General features: G+C 34.4%; 1 protein-coding gene across 1 annotated transcript in view; it reads right to left on the bottom strand.

Moving 5' to 3' along the window:
- LOC149575635 (uncharacterized) overlaps positions 1 to 15,109 on the bottom strand; it is an 86,571-nt gene extending 71,462 nt beyond the window's left edge. The window contains exons 1-3 of the mRNA XM_089815401.1: positions 14,887 to 15,109; positions 11,783 to 12,197; positions 10,401 to 10,647 (exon numbers count right to left, since the gene is read on the bottom strand). Coding sequence (XP_089671527.1) covers positions 10,401 to 10,647; positions 11,783 to 12,175 — 640 coding nt within the window. The 5' untranslated portion in view covers positions 12,176 to 12,197; positions 14,887 to 15,109. The remainder of the gene's footprint in view (positions 1 to 10,400; positions 10,648 to 11,782; positions 12,198 to 14,886) is intronic.
- Positions 15,110 to 22,188: the final 7,079 nt, after the last annotated feature.

Here is a 22,188-nt window from a genome sequence, read left to right as displayed (position 1 = left end):
TGATGATATGGCCAGTAATGAATTATTCTTTTCATGATCATGTGAAATGAGTTAGTTATTTATATACGTTGTACTAACTGGTGATGAAATGGTTAATAACCTATAACTGTTATTAGATGATTAGCAGCAGTTGATTTAAATTAGCAATTAATATGTTCTATTTTGAGTTACTATGGAATTAATATTTTGGCGAGAATGTTTTACATGGTTGATTGCAGGAGAAGATTGAAGAGAGGGGAAGCATTGCTAAACGAGATCATTGGAATGACATGTTCATTTGGTTCAGTCATCAGGATCGGCAGGTATGAACTTAGACTTCCTTAGAAGGGATATGATGACATGTCCACAGGCTACATTATGGGACCCGCATGAGCTATTAAGGAAACAATATAAAAAACATAAAATAATTTAATTTAAAATATAATACATACCTTAAGAGATTGTTTATTAATTTTTATCATATCATTACAATAAACACTTACATACAAACACATAAATATAAAAATGAAATGGCACCAATTAATTATAATAATATGATGTAATGATGTCACCTCATCAATATACTTATGTGAAAGTATATAAGAACATATTATAATAATAAAATAAAAATTATAACTCTTCAACTCCTTTTTCTTCCTTATTTCTTTTTCCTCTTTATTTTCTTTTTTTTCAAATCGAATTAATGTTTTTGAATTCGAATGGACATCTTGGAAACCGATAGAAGTTGAGGAGTCTCGGCTAGCCTTTAAAAAGCTATGAATCGACCAAGGCAGTATCACTCTCTCTCCTTTTCATTATCTGCTACATTCCCATTGCAAGCCAAGCATTATCACTTTCAGCCAAAACTTTCTTTCCAACTATTCAACCAAGATTACCTTGTTCTCCCTTACTCTACCGGCATTTGGAATCTATAATCAAGTCTCAACTAGCGGGTGAACAAATAGCCAACAGAAGTTCCGACCAAGTATGAGAGAAGCCACATCCAAGTCCAATCACAGGTCATGAATATACACAATCACATTTCATAAATTCCTTCTTTTTCTAAGTATATGTCCGACTGCAGTTGGCTATATATTGCTAGGACTGCAATATATGTTTTCATATTCATAACTTCTTCCTTATCTGATTAGAATATCCGACTATAGCCGACTATGCATTGTTAGACTGAGATTAATTTACAATACCTTGTTGTTGGTCCCTTGCATTACCTAGAGTTCATTAAAGATCTTTGTAGAATATCTTTCTGATTAAACATCATTTATGAATTTGAATGGTAGTTGTAGAAACTTAAATGATTATATGAACCAACATCAATAACCATGCTATCATAATTTCTGAAACAAAGATCAAAGTACTCTTAGATTCTCAAACACCTAGGATTCACTAGCGATGAAACCATTGGAATGGTGAAGAGGTGTAAATAAAACCGAATGATCATAATCTTTCAGGCACCTAGGACTCACCAGCAAAAAAGCAATTGAAATGGTGAAGAGATGGAGTTGACCTGCAAGAATCAAGAATGAAATAAGATATGAATAACTATGTAATGAAACACTTAATAGCTCATGTTGTCCCTGTAATGGAATCTATTGTCAAGTCGAGAGGTGGTGATCGGATCATTGAACCCAAATGGAAATCCTTGGCCAAGGTAGTTTATAGGCATATGTGTCATTCTATGATCACTTGATGTCCATAGACATCAATTATATAAGTATAACTGATTGGGCACTCAAAACCATCTGGTACCTCGGATGGCTGAACTAAAGAACATACCAAGCCCAATCTCGAGGTCATGAGGGCCATTCTAATATGTTAGGATATGTGGGAATAAGTATGGTCCGAGGTTGGGACATTAAGCCTATATCAATGCTTCTCCTCTGACCAATGCCAAAGCTTGCACAACCAGAAAAAGGATCCTCCGTTATTACTGTATGTTTCTTTTCGCTCTTTTACTTGTTAATCATTTAGCATGAATATTAGATAGTCTTTTTATTTCAATTAGAGTAGATAATTGCCATCTAAATTTGAATAAGAATATGTATACTTTTAGTTAAGCATGATTTCAGTTAAGGACGATAGTCATTGCTTTATTTCTCAGCTGAATATGTTATCAGTTAGGAATGATTAAATTGTTTACAATGAATATGTTTTTCATTTTATCAGCTGAACATGAAAAGATTAGTAATAGTCGTTCAACCAAATATTAATACAGTTATTTCCTTAAGTCTTTGTCATGTTACTGGAATCAGTTACTTTTTAATTGTTAGAAGATATAGATCTTAAGATGTCTTGAATTGGTTATGAAAATTCGTTTGTTACATCTGCGACTTTGAAGATGGAGACGGCTACATGCATCGACTACTTCCCAAGTCCCACCATGCGATTCACCCTGAGTATATTTAACATCAAGGCAAGGACAATCGAATAATCAGTAACATCGCCACATAGGATATGATATTGACTTTGGTGCATTATCCACGTTAGACACTCGACTAAGAAAATTACTCTCAAAAGCACTTATGCATGTGAAATCTAACCAGCTCTTAATTACTACTATTTGTTTCCACACAACTATTCAAGAATCCAATACAGCACAACTTCAGCTAACAATTTTCAGTTTTACTAAATTAACGAACAAATTTGTCCCGATGCAACTGCAGACTTCCACTTCTCCCTGTAATCCATATCCAACACTAGACACAACTTTTTTGGGCATTGATTCTGTGCAGAAAGTGTTGACACAACCCAGTCATCTGCGGATGAAAGGCAGTGAAATAATGGATTGAAATTTAAAGAATGATTTCAGCTAATTAATCTGGGATGAAATAAAATAGATGCAGATAAGAAGGAAAAGATTCTCTAGCCTTTTAAAACCTGGGAAGCCAACTGCACACGTCCAGCTTCATATTAACACGGCTTCTTGCAATATTTCTTAAGTCAGTAATTTAAAGATTGTCCCTCAAAGATATTTTAGAGAATGACTCATGGTGCAGATTGTAGCTTGAGGTAATTGGCATCTAATGCCCAACCACCAACCGTCTGCTTGTCTTCTCACGGAACTATCATTACCATTTTTAAATGCGTTGGCAACATAATATTATAATTAAAAGTCCATTTCAAATACCGATCTGTATTTTAAATACACAGTATCCTCTTTCAAATGTGTTGTCACGCTGTGAATTTTCTTCGTTAATCCTTGATGCGGACAACCATGTCCCTTAGCAATTATTTTTACAATTTTCTGCTCCTCTTTCTAATTTTACACTGGCAGCCTAGTGCTCTTCATACCATATTATTTTTCGGAGGATTGCTGCAAATGTAATGGCACTGCCATGTTTTGGTATGTGTGTTTCAAATGGCAGCGCTCCTCTTTCTATTTTTGCATTTGCATCCTAGTGCTCTGATACCATGTTATTTTTCGAAGGATTGCTGCAAATGTAATAGCACTGCCATGTTTTGGTATGTGTATTTCAAATGGCAGCGCTCCTCTTTCTTTTTTACATTTGCATCCTAGTGCTCTAATACCATGTTATTTTTTGGAGGATTGCTGCAAATGTAATAGCACTGCCATTTTTTGGTATGTGTGTTTCAAATGGCAGCAACCTCTAATTTATAATGAGCAAAGGCTAAGAAGAGACATGTCCTTTCATGGGGCAGGTCTATTCGATAATTAGGCATTAATATTATAACAAATAATAATATCTCACATAATACTATATTATTTAATTAATATATAGATATATATTATATCTCACACATATATAATATATATTTATATATCTTCACTTTAGTCTCATAGCTTATCCAACTAAAGCTACCAAACATCAACAAAAACAACTTAACATGGTAGATAGAATTGAAATGAAATGACAATTTTACTATTTATTGATATATGTAAGACTGCCAAGATGTCAGAGGATATGCATGACACAGCTAAATTTGGGGAAAAGGCCCCATCTAAGAAACAATTTTCTAAATCCCCATAAATATGAGATCAATCGTGGATCCGACATCAAATGACTGTGATAAGGCTGGCAATGAAGGAGCAACTGACATAAAAAAGGTCTTGTGAAAAAGGCTGGCAATGAAAGAACAATGTTGAGGGATAAAGCACAAATGTGCTTTCACCCTACTATATGAGTTCTTATATTTCTTTTTTTGCAATGATTACAAATCCAAGTGAAGCCTCCTCCACCTGGAAGTTGTTGCACCCTTTCAACATGTTCTACTCTAGGGCTGGTTCCCAAATTAAGAAGCACTTGCTATTGTATAAACATTTTGGATAGGCGCAGAGCCACAAATCAAAATGAACAATAAAATTTCTAAGTTGTCGATTCGGGTTCGGGGACAGATTCGGATTCGAGGACGGATTCAGGCAAAAAAAAAATCCCATTTGGGTTCATGGGTGGGTTCGTGAATGTATATATATAATATATATATATGCAAAAAAAAAGAAACTCGCATAGTTGTAAAACTAACTCACTAAGGCATTTCATAGTATGAATATATCAATGTTACTTGATTATTGATCAATGTCAAATGTCAAAGATAAACATTAAATACTCACTCATTAATCTATGTTAATGTTGTAAATAAAATCATACAATGAATTACTAAAATGCAAAATGGAATTTCAAAACATAGACTACTTCATCAGATTGATAGATAATAATTTAATTTAATAAAGTTTGAAAAATGGTGATAAATGAGTCAATGACAAATGTTTAATAGTTTATCAATGATCATAGACTCATAGTATCAAAGATGCAAATACCCTTCAGGGTTCAAATGGGTCATCAAAGTATGAGGGATCAATGGCTTCATCCTCATCATTGGAACCCAAACTGGTTCCAATAGCCCCAAATGCAACCACATCCTCCTCCTCGTCCTCCTCAACATCTAGCAAGGCAATTCTAGATATATCCTAGATGGTCATATCCAAGTTTGAAGTCTCAAGTAGTACATCCTACAACTTCTCTGGCCCCTTCTTATATCTTGGATCCTTGTGTGATAGGAGGCGCCAGTTGTTGTGAATAAATACCAAGTCCTTTGCTTTCTTCAAACCCAACTGGTTACGCTTCACTAAGTGGATAAAGGAGTATGTACTCCAATTCTGCTCAGCAGCAGAAGAGCTCGTAACCTAGAGAGACAACCAACACAATTTAACAAAATTTAAAAATTATACTTTTACAATACAATAGGAATTGAAGAGTGCTAATTCGACAAGCTAAGTGGCCATAAGAAAAGGGAAAAAAACTTTAAAACATACTTGTGACAAGATCTTAATGGCAAGACATTGGAGGTACATATAACTTTGCCCATGTAAGTACCACCATCCAATGGCATCCATTCTACTTTGGCCATTGATTGCATCAAGGTCTGCATTTTTGCCTAAGACAAAATCTACAAACTCTCTCCTAACATTCGATGCCACATCAAGATCACTAAAGAGCCTGCTAAATGCCCTCTTTTACCCAATAGCAACCTCAGGATCTCTGTATGGTGCCACTCTTCCAAGAACAGAAAGCATCTCACCGCTATAATACTTGGGAAAAAGTGCAAATGCCAGGAGGTGTAAAATTGTAGTCATCTTTTCCAGCAATGTAGAACAATTTTCTTCACCTTATTGTGCAAGGTATCATCAGGATTCTGCTCTCTCCTCTTAATAACCTGGGATGTCAAATGATGTACATCTAAGTTATCTTGATGTAGTGTTAATAACTTAATTAAAATAAAAAATAAAAATCTCTCAATAAACAAGGATAAAGTATTGTATAAAAATTTAAACTTACCGATTTCATTCTTTCTAGCATGGAGTCCATGGCATCATATGTCCCCCAAACAAGGCTCATCAGTGTCGGCAAACCGAAGCATAGACATGATGGGCTCACTGAGTTCTAATACATATTCCACCCTATTCCAAAAATCATCACTCAAAATCATATCCTTTACAGTTTTAGCCCTTTTTGTATCGGCTTGCTTCCATCCACCCCATTTGTTGCTAATAACCATTTGATAAAATGCTTCTTTCACCCTCACAAGTCGTTTAAGGACAATTGTGTGTGAAGCAAACCTTGTTTCAGCAACCTATTACTATGTCAATTCAAATTGTAAGTTAATATAATAACACATTTCAAATATCAAATATGTAAACAACACAAAAAAATATGTATTCAATTATGTAAAGTATCACACAAAATGATAAATGAAGCTAAATAAAATTTAAAATTTACCTTCAACAATTCCAAGCGGGAGAAAGTTCTGAAAATTGCTTGTGACATATGGTGGTTTGTCACAAACATTTGGATCTCCTCACCCTCCTCATTTTTTCACCCATTCAATTTGGGTGCCAATTGCTTTCATCACCAAGTTCAAGGAGTGGACGGTGCATGGTGTACAAAATATATGCTCATATCGTGCTTCTACCAAAGCACCTGCAGCCTTACAAACTTTAGCATTATTCGTTATTACTTGGACAACATTTCAACTCCCACGGTCTCTATGGATTCAATGAGAAGTTTGGCAATAAAATTTGCATCCTTTACCTGCCCTTCACAATCAATTGCCCTCAAAAACATTGTCCATGTGGGCCAAACAGCAATCACATTTATTAATGGACAGTTTTTGCAATCTTTCCATCCATCAGAGACAATACTCAACCCCGTTTGGATCCAAGAATCTTTTATTGATTTGAGGAGGTTTTCTACATTCTTTCTCTCATTATGCAATATGGTGGTTCTCAACTTTTCATATCCAGGGGCTTGATAACCACGAGGTGCTTCATTTATTGCTTGCACCATCTCTCTCCAATAAGGTGGTCTCACTAAGTTGAATGAAACACCATTTGTAATGAGGCAACACCCAACCTTTATGTCAGCAATTTCTCTCTTTTCATTTTGAAATGCCTTATCTAATTGGCCTCTCTTGTGGGATGGGGGTGTTTCTATTTCATCTGCATCCATAGATGGAGTAGGTAGGAAGGGATGTGTTCTAGTGGTTGTTTGAGAGGGTGGTGTTGGTGGCTTTTGCTTTGATCTATCTTTTTTCGCCTTTGACACTAACCTATCAGCCTCTTGTTGTTCTTTTAACATGCCTACTATTTGAGAAGCCGACAACCCCTTTTTACCTCCCTTTGGGGGCCCCTCACACGTGCTAATCCCTTGACCTGTTGGGCCTATCAAATAATGTTTAACCCAATAATATGAGCTTCTATATTGGCTTTGGCAAAAATTGCATTTCCATATATACCCTCCCCCTCCAACACATTGCTCAATTGTTGTTGTATACTTCCACAAAGGAGAGCTTTTATCAATTTTAAATATTTGGGATCCCTCCCCACCCACTAAACTCTGACTACTCATTCTATGATTCTTGCAATCTATTAAAAAAACATATATATATATTTCAGAACTTATACAAAACTTGATAAAAAATTAGAACACTAAAAAAACTAAAAGCAAACTATGAAAAAAGCAAAAGGAAGGAGCAAATGCATACTTGGAACACTCGGCACTGATTATTTGAAGGATTTGAGACTCCACAAACAATCTCTACAACCTTCTCTTCAAACTTGCAAAATGGCCACACCAAAATGAGAGAGCAAAATGAGAAAGCGAATGAGAGATTAGATGAATGAAAAGTATCTAATATGCCTTCCTTTAGGGTTTTAAGAAAAAAATTATAAAAAAACTCATTTTTTAATGGTTTTTTGACCACTTTATGGCCCCACAAGCCACGGGTCCTCCCGGATTCGCCCAGGTCCACGGTGGGTCCGGGAAGGATCCCTATTTGGGACTGTGGGTCTGCCCAGGTCCCTGTATGCACAAACCCGGGCGGACCCACAATCCCAAACAGGGACCCTACTCAGACCCATAGCGGACCCGAGCTCGAATCCGGATCTAGACCCGAGCTCCAAGGTCCGAACCCGGTAACATTAAAAATTTGTTAAAAACAATGTAAAGCAAAATTAATGACAAAAAACTACCTCTTTTGTTTGTATCTTCCTCTTCAATGTTTTTGAGAACAAATCAACACTAGCATCCACGTAGGAATAGCACAAGAACTAGCTAAAAACATGCTATAATCAATCTTCAACTTGCTTAGAGCAATGGCAAGCAAAAGTGTAATTTCAGCAATGGAGAAAAATGGCTGTGTTTACATTCTAATGTGCACAGACGAAATAGGTTTGAGCTTGTTCATGTTTTTAGCGTTCAAATTAGGGTTTAGGAGTCGAATTGACCATTTAGGCAAATAAAAAAGTTTTTAAAAGTTCTAAAAATTATTTTTAGAAACTTCAAAATACTGTTGGGTCTGCCAGCAGACACCCAAATTCTGTTTCTCAGGTTCAGCATGGCCAGACCCTATCCAAACCCATTGTGAACTGAAACTAGACCCTGACCCAGTTCAGACCGGGAAAAAGAAGTAGGCGGCTCCACTAAGGGACCCAGTAATGTAGATATACATTTGTGCACAAACTCGTACCAATACCCAGAGAAATAAAATATAATGCTGTAGTGGCATATCCGAACCTCAAACCTGTACCCATACAAGGATCAACAGCTTAGACAATTTGTTCTCACTACCTTCCATATAGCTAGCAAAGACTTCAAAACTCACTGATGAATTAGAGGAAATCTGCCAGGTAGCAAGTTTTTAGTTTTATTATAAGCCGATTGTTTTGCAGACAACAAAAATAATGAATAAGAGTTTTAAGCCTAAAATAACAAACACATTTTACTGGGAACTCAAACTCCTCAACTTGGAATTTTCAAATTATAGTTTATAAATTGACGAGAATTGGTTTTGAAGCTAAATTAGATTTGTGTCATGTCCCCTTCTAAATAAACAAAGGCCATTGAGAGATTCTTCAGTGAAGACCATCAGAGTGATATAGAGTGGCAAGGACATATTGATTAGGATGTGAATGAATTAGAGGTGGATGAATCATTAGGTTGCAATAATCAGAAACAAGCAAGAGATCGCAGTGGGCAATCAGCAAGTTTCAGGACCACTGGGAGCATAGCACAGGAGATCAGAGATCTCCACCAGACCGTGAGACACCATTGCTACCACAATCAGTAAATTGGAGACAAGAAAGTCACAGGATCATAAACAGAGGAATTTGTTGCAAAAGACATTCATACCCATCACCTTCCATGACCACCAGTGAGTGATCAACATCATGAGGAGATTACACAATTGATTGCTCTGTTTAATTGTGTGGAGCTCCCTTTGATCCAAATATATTTTCTGAGTACTCTTACAGGTGCACACAATGTTTGTAATTCAGACTTCAATATTAATGCAACAGATTTTAATTACTCCATGAAATTGTGAATTAAATCATCTCAATAGTTCAGTAAAAATTTAGCTACAGATATTTCATTTTGGTTGACATCGGATCCTATTACGAGCTATGACCATGTGTATTGGTTTATTATATAAATATTCATATATTTATATAGATACATATATGTACACATATGTACACACACATATACATATATTCATACACACACATGTATATACATGTATACTTGTATATACAACTGGTGCCAATACCCAAGGAAGAAAAATAATGCTGTAGTGGCATACTTGAGCCTCAAACCTATCCCTGTACAAGGACCGATAACATAGGCAATCTCTTCTCACTAGCTTTCACAGCTAGCAAAGATTTGGGAACTCGCTGGTAAATTAAAGGAAATCTGCTAAGTAGCAAGTTTTTAGTTTTATTATAAGCTGATTGTAGCAAGTTTTTAATTTTATTATAAGCTGATTGTTTAATAAACAACAGAAGTAATGAATTAGAGTTCAAACCTAAAAGAAACAAACACCTTTTACTGGGTAGTTAAGTCCTCAACTTGGAACTATCAGGTTATGATTTGAAAATTGATCAGGACTGGATTTGAAGCCAAATTGGGATTTCGGTTGACAACGGATCTTATTATGACCTATGACCGTGTGTAATGAGGTACAGAAACATGTAATGCAATGCCTGTAGACGTGGATAACTATAGAACTAATACATTTGTAAATGCATTATCTCACAACTGGGATAAACCTTGCTCTTCAAATTATTAGTTTCTGTTAGCCTCATTATAAGAGCAACCAAACTGCTGGTGAAACAACATAAGTGGATTTACTTCACAATTAATCCAAAATGTTTGAGATAATGATGACTTTTAAATCAAGTTGTCAAAGTCAGTGAGGACATCCTTTAGAGGTTTGTTGGATCCCCATAATGGGCAGGCAATAGAATATCTACAATATTTCAAATAAAGCATGAAATATTTCAATAGAGCTTTAGTAGGTAGTTAACCATAAGAATATCTATAAGAATACTACGTAGGAACAGAAGAAAAGGAAATAAAGGTCTTGGCCATTTTGGGAAAATATAATACCATCATGCGTAAGATCCTCAAAAAATGACATAATGTCTGTCTTCAGGTGTTGTGGTTCAACTGTTGTGGCAAACTTCCCTAAATTTGTTGCTGCAGATCTTCTAACCATTGGCATATCATCCTGGCAGAGTTGACCATATATAGATCGCAACTCAGTTCTTAGAAGATCAGGTGCACTCAAATAAGCAATATGAAAAAGTCCACATGCAGAAACCCTTGCTGTAAACCATTCGCCTGCAGCAAGCCTCTGGATACAAGGAAACCTAACATTAGAACAGAATCATGTAAGTAAACCCAACAAATACCATATCCTAGTCATATTCATAACTAGCATAGTTGAAGGGTACAACATTCCACGACCTAAAGAAACTTGCACTAGCAGCTTCTCAATTTTTTATCAAATTGCATATATAACAGTAATGAGTAAACCTTCATTCATTGTAACAGAAATAATCGGCATTGCTAAACTATATCATAGTTGGTAAATAAAAATGTATAACCCTCAAAAATTCAAACTATCATGAAACCAGCAGATATGGAAAATCCTATTGATTTCGGTGAACCACAATGGTGTTACCATGTCAGTGAATGCTCTTCCAAATCATTGAAATCTAAAACAAAATGAAAATTAAATACAGCCAAATATAAGATGAATTTTGTAGGAACATTTTATATTATACAAAGCATTGAATGACAAAAGTAAAAGTCACATTAATGAAAAATTCCAAGGTGAGTACTAGATGGTGTACAGAAAGAACTACTCAAAAGTTACAAATAAAGGGAGAAAACAAACAGAAATCACAAGCAATTTTTTATTGAAGTTGGCTATTTTTAATTTCTTAAAGGCACTGGATAGCATTTTGAAAATATTTCTGGGAGATACAGAGACTATATTTTCTCTGATCACTTAAAATTATTTGGCCATACATACATTAAACATAATGTAAGTGACTGAGGTATTGACAAATTTTAATGTTTCTTTATGTCTCTACAAATCAACCACATCATAATTCCAAATCAGTTTTCAACATAAACACCAATGAACAACATTGAAGATAAAATACTCAAAGGTCAGTCATCCAGAAGACAATTATGAACGCGCTCACCTAAATTAAAGCTAAAAACAATTCAAAGTGTGAGTATTCATAGAATGAACATATATAGATATTCCAATTTTAGGTACTATTAATAAATTTAAATACCCATCACATTTGTAACTAAATCAAACAGAAAACTTGACCTTCAGAATGTTATGCACATTTTTTTAATTTACATTTCAAGGATATGCAATCGAGGAACCTGACACGCCTAAACTGCACCTGCATGGAAACAATATATTTATTACAAATTCTAATGCTGCAAACTTCAAGAAAAAGATTCACCTTAACAAGTGGAATGAACCAGTCAACCAGATCAGTTTCCTTCATTTGTGATCCAATTCGACATAATGATTCCACAGCCTTATCCCTCACACAAGTTTCCTCAACTGTGCAAAGAGTTTCCAGAGGAGGTAGTAGAACATGGGCATAGTCCACCCCGCCAACATAAGGAATGAACACTCCCAGTTCTTCAGCCATTGCAAGCAAAACCTCATCATCGTCATCGTTGTTTTCACTTAGAAAAGGGATCAATTCTTTTCTTGTTCGTTCTTCTCCAAGAGCACGGGCAATTGTTGAAAGCCTTCGAATAGAATTAAGCCGTAGCTGAATGTCCTCATTTTTTAATTCATCAATAAGAATGGCAATTGGATAAAGTGGCTCATCAAGCATGGCCATTTTCTTGCCCTGATTTGACAAGCTGGAATAACAACCGTTCAAACTAAAATTAGAAATATGTGCAACAGTCTGATTGACTAGCATAAACTGATAAGAATAACTTACAAATATATTCCGGAGATTATAGATTAATCATTACTCCGTACTACAAAGAAGGAACACTATGCTGATCAAAGAAATTATTAACATCATTTACCAGTAAGGTGTTCCATAGTTTCGCATTTAGATAATAAATGTAATTTCGATAAAGCTTCAAAAATAAATGTTGATCCAAAGAAACATTGTTACTACTACGCATCAGCATGTTTACATGTCATAATGTTTAAACAGACTTTATTATTCAATTGTATTTTTTTTTAATTAATCTACCAAAACTGTTATTACTCTGACCATTATCATCCAGAAAAGACTTTCCTGTTTAAATTACGCTTCCAATTCACATCTTCAGATCTTGGCTCGAGGTCATTTACCTCCACCACAGAATGCCACCACAGACAAAGACAGACTATGTAGAAGTAGATGCTATTCAACTTGTTCAATTCGCCAGGAATTGTTCATAAAAGTAGTGAAAGTGACCATAAAAAAAATATTAGTCAGTTTTCCTATGTTACCCCAGGTTTCTGGGATGGGGGGACGGGAGGACAGGGAAGCAGGTTTCTGGGACGGATATTTTAAATTTTTTTCCCAGAGTAGGGGATAGCAAGGGTCAATGGGACAAGTTATATAAAAATAGGGAAATTTTATATATTTTTATGAAAACATGGATAAAGCATGCTTATATTAGTATACTATATACACTATAGATTCATAGAAGCTTAACATATAATGTTTGTGTTAAATATTAAAGTTTAGAGTTCACATGAGAGTGGAAGACAAACAAATTATCAAAACTGAAACATTAAGGGGATGGGTTTCCAGAAGTTTCCAAGTTTCAGGGATGTCTGCATTTCCAGTAAGGGTCAAATTATGTCAGAAGGACGCTCCCGAGTAACACTCCATTTTTTGAAATTGATAGGAAAAGATTCAGCACTTAATCTTAGAATTACAATTGTGGTCATTCCATGATCTTGTCTTCTAAGTATTTGCTAGATCTTACAAAATTAACTTACAATTCATAAATTTCTGAGATATTTTACTAAATTATTGTTTCTTAGACCATTACTGTTTTAATTGATACGAGTAAGTTAATATCTTCTAACTTGTGAAGTATCTCTACCATAACCTAGAAACAATAATAAAGAAAAGTCATTATTTTCTGATAAGAAAATACAGAAACTAGTGTTGCACAAGGTTTGCAAGAAATATAACCAAGCCTAAAGTTTGGATAGCACTTGAAATAAGCAATAATTGAAGAAAACTGGCAACCGATGTCCATAAGTACTTTAATCATTGTTGTATTTATCTTCATCGTCTTAATCTTTAGACTCCCTGAAGCGTGGACATCCTTAAGAGACATTTATTAGAAATCAACTTTTCTCGTAAGTCATATCATTCAAGTCTTGTAACAAGTTCAAATTGAAGAAAGAATTCCCACCCACAGAAAAACAGAACTATTTCCTGATATCAATATGGTATTTCCATTGTGCATCAAATTATATAACAAGATATCTTGGGATTAACTGCCCTAGTTTCAAGTAAAACTACATTAACCATTAACTGTTTCCTCCATTTCTCCAAGCTGCATCAAAGGACGTGCTTAAAATATTGTCCCTTAACATCCTCCAGATGTTTTTCTTCTCCAAGCATGCTAGTAAATTTAATAAGATCTTCTTAATCAATGCATCATAAATGTACTTTTGACTGAGTGACAATATTGCCTACTATTTTTAACATAGAAAAATTGCAAACCTATTCTAGGCTACAACAAAGGGAATATACTTCATCTATAAGATACCCAGGCATCTTGTCAGCAAGTTTGTCTTTAAGGGAAAAATATGTTCTCTACGCTTTGAGTTTGCATAAAAGAAGTCCTCGTCATCAAAATTATCCAATTACCTACATCAAAGTTACTCAATTCCCTCCATCAAAACTACCCAGCAGTCGCGATTAGTTATCCAATTAAATTATGCGGAGCACATTTTATTTACCCGTAGACCACGCTGGAGGGAATCCAGTTTATCAAAGTCACCCACTGATGCCAACGGGAAGTAAAACATGATGGGAAACTCGTGAGCAAGGATTACTCACTAACTGGACAACAACCCTGTGTGCAATTATTAGCTACTCCGAAAATACTGTATCTTGAATACTGTTAACTAATTCAGTTGATCCATAGTCCCGGACTACTATTATCTTTTTTTAACGAAACAAGAAAACAATCCTCTGTCGACTAGGATTCCTCGATTTGTGTTCGAATTACTTATAAAAATCGCTATTCTCTTCCTACATTTGTATGGCTACATTTCAATATCATCGGCGGGGTTTCCACAGGCACATTTTTTTCAATAAGACATTTGGCAAGTGTCAATTCCCATTCATCTCCGTTTTAGGGTTTTACGCAGAGACCCGAAGTCTCAAACAAATCTTCCTGTCTGTTAATAATTAAGATGAATCAATCAACACGTACACATCCTGGATGTTTCCATCTATAAAATATTTGATCCAGTAACATTTTTATCTTTTTCAAGTCTCCGTTCGCTCTGTAATTGTGTAGCTCTGCAAAAAACATAATAATTGAAAGTGAAAACGAAAATAACCATAGAATTACTTACCCCACAGATGGATGTGGCAAAACAGCTGCCTCTCCAGAAGAATTGCTGAGGCAGAGACCAGATCTGTGGAAGTACAAGTGCCGCTCCCTCTGTATTTATGAAAGATTAAAGAATGGAAATTAAACGTTTGTTCGAGGAAACAAGACGATATCGCCTTTAATGTTTATGGAAAAATTATAGCTCACGGAGCTCTTACATATGTTCGTATCCTTCCAACAAAATTGTAGAAAAGAAGGTTTCTGATTGTATAAAAAAAAAGTGTGTGTATGTGATGTTGTGAACATTTTAAATTTATTTATTAAAAAATATGTTATATATTTTAGGTTTTATCACAAGGTATGTTGATTTTGGGTTTGATTTGGTAAATTTAATGATATAAATTATCAAATTTATTTTTTAATTTAGATCTAATTTCAATTTCAAATTTTTTTGGATATCTTATTATGATTTTATTAATTCTATTTGAAATTTTTTTTTTTTTTTTGAGTCAATTTGTATTTAAAATTGGATTGTTGTTATAATATTGGGTATGAATTCTTTTGAATCAACACCTAAAGTGGTATATTCAAATATGTGTCTAATATCACTTACAATCAATCATTTGTTGTATCTAGTAGCATTCAGTGGCAAGTATCATGAGAGTGTTATAGACAACTAAAACTAATACACTTTACATTACCAATAGTAAATTATGCATCATGCATTTTGTATTTCATGTGTACTTCAAATCTAAATCTTGAAACAAAAAGTTAGATTTGAAATATTCATGTATACTTGATATCTTAAACTCAAGATTCACATTAGTTAATAAACGTGAGGTAATGAGAAAATACACATTGTTTAGGTCCTAAAAGTGTTCCCTTTAGGATTCATAAAGCATCAAGAAATCATAACTTATTGAAGCAACCACTTTCAATAGGTATAGCTCTTGTAAATAACCTAAATAATAAAACAAAGTGAAATTACTAATTCTCAGTCGAGCGAGGTTCTAAAATCTCTATGGTGATTTCATTCTCACTATAACAATAATGAAGTTGCCCCTAATAAATGATTATTTGAAGCTCGAAATTTTGTCCAAACATTGTCAAAAAGGATGTGCAGTTGAAATAGGTGGAATTTAGGACCCTGTGAGTTTCATCTTAGAATGATTAATTGGGCCTAAATTTAGTCCCTTGTGGGAGTTGAGCAAATGGCTACATTGTTCTCTTTTCATGGGTTAATATGATTGAATATGCTATGACAAGAAATAATGCAAGAACCATAAGTAGAATACTAGAAAGTTGACCAAAATAACATAAATAATAAGCTATAGAACAAAGACAGAAATTTCAAAGACAAATCCAAATGTTGGACTCGAAAAGGAACCCTTGTCTACAATTTGAGTCTAAAAATGTCAAAGTATAACAATAAGCTCTATTAACCTATTTATGTGTTTGTGCAAAATTTGTAAGTGAATTATAGCCCAAGATGCTTTGTTGATCATCCTCCTAAACTTTTAGGGAAAAAGAGTCACTTACTAGAGTAGATTAACATCGACCAAGGTTTTTCACTTGTTCAAAGTTTAGAACTATTTTTCTCATTCTACTCAAGTCCTGATACACAACCCATTATCATTAGATCTAGAATCTACACACACACACACACACACACACACACACACACACACACACACACACACACACACAAAAGAGGGAAAATGTATTGGTTTGTATAGGGGCTTGCCTAAGCCAAACCCTAAGTAGGAATTAACCTTCACTACAATAATATTGATTAAAAAGACAATGTGTCTTTGAATAGGCGAAGGTTGAAAACCTAAAACAAATATTCAATTAACAAATTATGCCTTAATTATGATCTTCTTGCCTTGAAGATTCATGAAAGGTTGATTTGCTAGGTGGAGGTTTATGCATGTCTTCACTCATGGAAGAAATAGATAGTCTTGATCATGGATGCTAACTCGAATGTTTGATTTCATATCACTCCTTCACTACTTTAAAGATGCCTAATTGCTTGCTCAATTAGAGTGTTAAATGCAAGTGATGCAAACCAACTCTTGTAATTTAGGGGACACAATCTAACCAATTCCCTAGATTTAGGTGAAAAGTGTAACCACAATTGTTATGTTTAGTAATAGTTGGTATTTACACAAACTAGTGGGGAGTACTTGACTGTTGGATACAATTGTTCAATTGTGTGTTGTCTTTGATGTTACACAAATGTCATATCAATTATCAGTTAGAGTCTATTGAGCTCAGTTGGTCAGCAAGGCAAAAGACAGAGTTTATCGAGCTTAGAAGGTTAGCAAAGAAGATTTACAGCATCTATCGAGCGTTCTTAGACTTTACCTTATGCAGACAGTTGTTACTGAGATTTCAAGGTTAGCAAAGGAAATTTAGTGTCTATCGAGCTTACTCGGTCATCAAAGGAAAATATGGCAGAGAACAATTCTTACTGAGTTCTCATGGTCAACGAAGGAGATTCAGTTCTTACTGAGTTCACTCGACAACCAAAGGATTTCGCAGAATTTGCAGTATTAACCGAGTTGAGATGGTTAGCTTAGGAAATTATTTCTAGAGCAGTGTTTACTAAGCAGGGTTGGCCAATGAAGGTTTTTATTGTTTCGGAAAATAAAGTTTATTTGTTTAATGTAATATTTGTAGCCGATTGATGTATGGTTTATTGGTAAATGTAACTTGTAACTGAGCCAACTTGACAATTTGTAATGTATAAATAAAAGGTCAAGTTGTGGATTCTAATTGTAAGAAACGAGTATGCAATGAGTTGATTGTGTGAAGAGGCAGTGCAAGTGAATTTTACAGAAGGATCAGATATCCTTGACAAGAAGCAGAGTTGTATTTGATCAGCGAGGATCTATTGAAGCAAAGGAGAGATTTGTATTAGCAAAGTTCAATTGCATCTCATTCAGGTCACTTATTGTTACTTTCTCACCATTGTAACAATATTTCCTAAATCTCTTAACAAAGTTGGTTTAACAGTCATTTTGTAAATCCTCTAACAAGGTGGACAGTTCAGTTGAATTGTTCTAAAGACCTCTAGCAAGGCCACTCCTAGTAGGGTGATTAAATCCTCTAACAAGGTCACACCTAACAGTGTGTTTTGTAACCTTTAACAGGGTTGGCTCCTAACAGGGCTCACTTTAGAAGAGTGAAAATTGGTAGCTAGTTACTTGGTGGTTTTTCCCATATTGGGTTTCCATGTTAAATCTGGTGTCTCTTGTGTTCATGTTATTTACTGTTGCATGCATGTTAATAATTGTGAATGCTTAAAGATCAGTAACAAGTTAATCTACCAAGTTACAACATTTTTGTGAATGTTTACCGAGTGACAGCAGTAAGTAACTTGTTTGACATCTAAGGGATCTGTGGATTTGTTTTTGTGGTAACTGATTCACCCCCCCTCTTAGTTACTCCATCTATAATTCCAACACTTGACATGTGATAAATAAATGTAGAGAGTTGTTTTTCAGCTGGGAATGTGGCTTTTTGTGAGAAAATAAAATATATTAGTCTAGGGAATTAGAACAAGAGGGGTGAAGCTTTACGGTATGAAGAGACAAAAGCCCATGTAAGCTTATGTGCATGTACTTAAGTTGTTATAGTGTGGTATATCTTATCATAATTTTATTGGTTGGTTGTGTATTTGAGTTTGTTTCTTAGTGGTGCAATTGATTAAGTTGAGTTGTGATGTTGAGTCTCTGCATTAGTTTAAGCCCACGCAAGCTTCTATATATGTAATTATATTGTTACAGAGTTTTGTATATGATCACAATTTTGTTATTGGTTGTTTGTGCACCTAAGTTTGTTTCCTTATGTTGGAATTGATTGAGTTGTAGTGTTGATTATCTACATTAGTTTGGTATCAGAGTATTTCAGAATGTTGGGGATGGAATTTTTTGGGAGGAATTTTATTAGTTAGGAAAATACTCAAAATAACATAAGTTGATTGTGTTATGTCAATATCTTGCAATCTTTTTGTTGTTGTATCTAGTTTGAGCGTAATAAATCTATTAGTGTGATTGGTAAGAGGAGGAAGGACTTTTTGGTATTAGTGAGAAGAATGTTCATTTAATTGTTTATTTTCTATTGAATTTATATTGCCATCAAACCAGTTCAGGTGTGTCCATGATTGCTTGTTTACTCTATGTAGAACAATTGTTCTAACTCCAAGCTTCTGTGACAATCAAACTTGAAATCGCATTGAAGTATTTATTAGATAAGGGTAGAAAATTATTTTCATATGATTGTGTATATTAAGAGCAAGATGAAATTTCTATGCCTAACTACATTTTTCTAAGCTATTAAGTTAACAAAGAAGTTAAGTAGCATTGATTTGCGAAGAGTGTAGACAAATCTCATGATTATAATAATTTGTAAACTATAACAACTACTAGTATGTAACTTGTGGCTATTAAAGGGTATTAATGGTAAGAAGTGGACTTTATGAGGCCTTTTATTATTATTTTAAGCCATGGGTATTAGTGTTTCAATGTAGTTGTCTAAGTTGAAGATTTCAAAGAGGTTATAGTTATCTATTACAAGTCTGCAAAATATTTATTTGTCATTTTGTCCTTCAAAATTTTGTTACTTTATTTGAGGGGATAAAGAGAAGTAAAAGCAAGTTGACATGTAGTTACTAGATTATTTATTTAGAAGCGAAGAGAATATAGTTCTTACTTTGTTTTGGGGTTGGAAAATATACCTATTGATCTATATCAAGATGTGAAAGAAGATAACTATGTTGGAAAAAAGAAAAAAGGTTAAGACAAAATGAAACTAACAAATGATCAATTGAAGGAGTTGCAAAAATTAGAGATTGAAGTGGAAGAGTTATGGTGTCTATTAGAGGAATATGATTATGAATCATGAACAAGAAAAGAAAAAGAAATCTAAAGTAAAGATGTTGAAAAGATATGAGATGGTAAAAAAATTATGAAATAAATTATTCACCTCATGGGCAAGAGTCATTCTTAGAGAAAAACCATTTAGTCAAGGATTAGAAAAGGAGTGGAACTATTAGAACAAGGAAAGAAAGAATACATTGAAGAGTTGGCATAATCAGTGGTTGGCAAAAGACCCTTGGATGAAATCTTCCAAGAGTCACACAATGAAGAAATAAATGAATGGGAGAAGATGAGGAGATAATAGATTTTGAGAAAACTATTCAATTGTGTTACTCTAAATAGGGGGAAACCATTGAATATTATAATGCACAAAGAGAAGAGTTGGAACACTACAATAGAAAAGAAAGCAACTTATTACAAGAGGAGGATCAAAATGTTGTGGCAATTGAAACTATTAGAGTAAAGGATTAATTTCATTTCATTTTATTAAAATACCTTTACTCCCTTCTTAAGATTTCCCTTTATGCACATGCATTCTCATTTATTAAATAAATATTAATTATTAAATGTCATTTATCTCTTAGAGTTTCCCTTTTAGGTTTTACGATCTTCTTCTATAAGGATTGATTAATTATATATTTCATTCATTCTTTTGGCTGATTATTCAATCTTAGATATTATTAGAGAAAATTCCTTATACTTTTCTTCTCTCTCCTTCTCTACGACAAGTTTTTTGCATGCAAGTTTCTCGGGATTAGAAGATTTGCTTTTCATCAAATCTTACATGGTATTAGAGTTAGATATGCTACAACTTGCTCAAAATTTTTGAAGGGATAGAGATCAAGGGTTTGTTAGATTAGATCTGATATTTTTCAAGCATCTATTGTGGAAAAGGGGGGGTCTTTGAAATTCAAAGCACTTTGAGTCCAAACAAACCTCATGGTTGGATTAAGAGGATGTCAAAACCATTATTTTCATATAAAGCACTTTGATTTTGGCTGCAGTTGATAGGGAGGGAAAAAAGAGGGAAAAAAATTGCATACAAAGGTTGTACGACCCTTGGCACACATTTGATGCAAAATTTTTATTAAAAATGTGTGTTTTAAATGCAATGTGTTTTATAAAATGTGTCTCTCCTGGGAGCTACGCCCACCACCACGCCACCTATCCTCTGCCCACCGGTGCACCGCCTAACCTCTACTTGAGCATTGCTCTGCGACCACCTCCACCCATATCTTCATTGTCGCACCACTCAAGGGCTCCCAATCCCCTCTTTGCCCAATGGATGGTCCTATTGCGACTAGGGGGCTATAGTTTTTTTTTACTCAAGGGGGTTTATGATTATTTTTGCCTCCTATACCTACCTATCTTTTTTTACAATATCTTGAGCATACGATATCAAAATTGGGCAAATGAGATATCGTCAAAAAGTTGATTCCAAGATGGATACATTAGTGTAGATTTTACTAGTGAATTTATTTAGTAGGGTACCTATTTTTGCAATCAAAGCCAGATCATTGTTTTTGCATTGTAGGGGCATAACTTGTTCAATTTTGCTCCATTTTTCAATCTGGAAGAAGCGTCAAAAAGGTCTCTTTGAGCTCTTTATATTCTTTGTTATTTTCATCAGATTTTTTTCAAAGGTACACATGATACTCATTTGAAGTTTTTTTCTCTTCTCATTGTATAAACTTTCCTTCTAGCATCTGGGATTCAATTTTTTGCATTATGGAAGGTGTTTTTTTATTCTTGTTTTTATAATTTACATCAGTAAATTTGAATTATGTCAAAACAAACACCTTCTAAATAAATGGTCGAAATCCCTTCTTGTCTAGCACTTCTGACCCCACATAACTATCACACGTGGAAAACCCTGATGACATGGCTTCTTCGTTCAAAAGGATTGTGATCTTGTTTAGATGCATGCAACCAATTTTATAGAGGGCCTTTGAGGTCATGTAGCATAGGAACAAGATGGATGAGGCAATGGGGTTGATTTGTTTGTAGATATCCAACAGTTTGCAAGTTCATCTCAATGGGTGCACTACTCCTCGAGATATGGGGACTAAGCTAGAAGGCTTATTTGGTACAATCAATAAGTTTAGGGCACCTTAAATAGAGGTAGATCTTACATCACTTGTACTTGATGATTTTCCCTCCATTAAGGAATTTTTCATGAAGTTTAAACAATAAAGATCCTTGTCACACGATTGTGGGAAAGTAAATATTGATAATGAGTGCATTTATCTAATTTTGTTGAAGCTTCAATGAAATTTTTAGATTTTATCTTATACCTTCCATTCCACTATAGATGCTTTTGGTCCTAGATTTACCATGCTCAAATTTGAGTTATTATGTGATGATTTGACTAGAGAGTAGGCCAAGCTTACATGTAGATGGACTCTTAAATAGCATCAAAGAACCAAGCATCGGTTACTCGG

The sequence above is a fragment of the Cupressus sempervirens genome, chromosome 2, assembly GCF_028749045.1.
Source record: "Cupressus sempervirens isolate cs-2001-9-10 chromosome 2, ASM2874904v1, whole genome shotgun sequence".
NCBI lineage: Eukaryota > Viridiplantae > Streptophyta > Pinopsida > Cupressales > Cupressaceae > Cupressus > Cupressus sempervirens.
The sequence above is the reverse complement of the archived record's forward strand: the minus strand, read 5'-3'. Positions and strand labels throughout refer to the sequence as shown.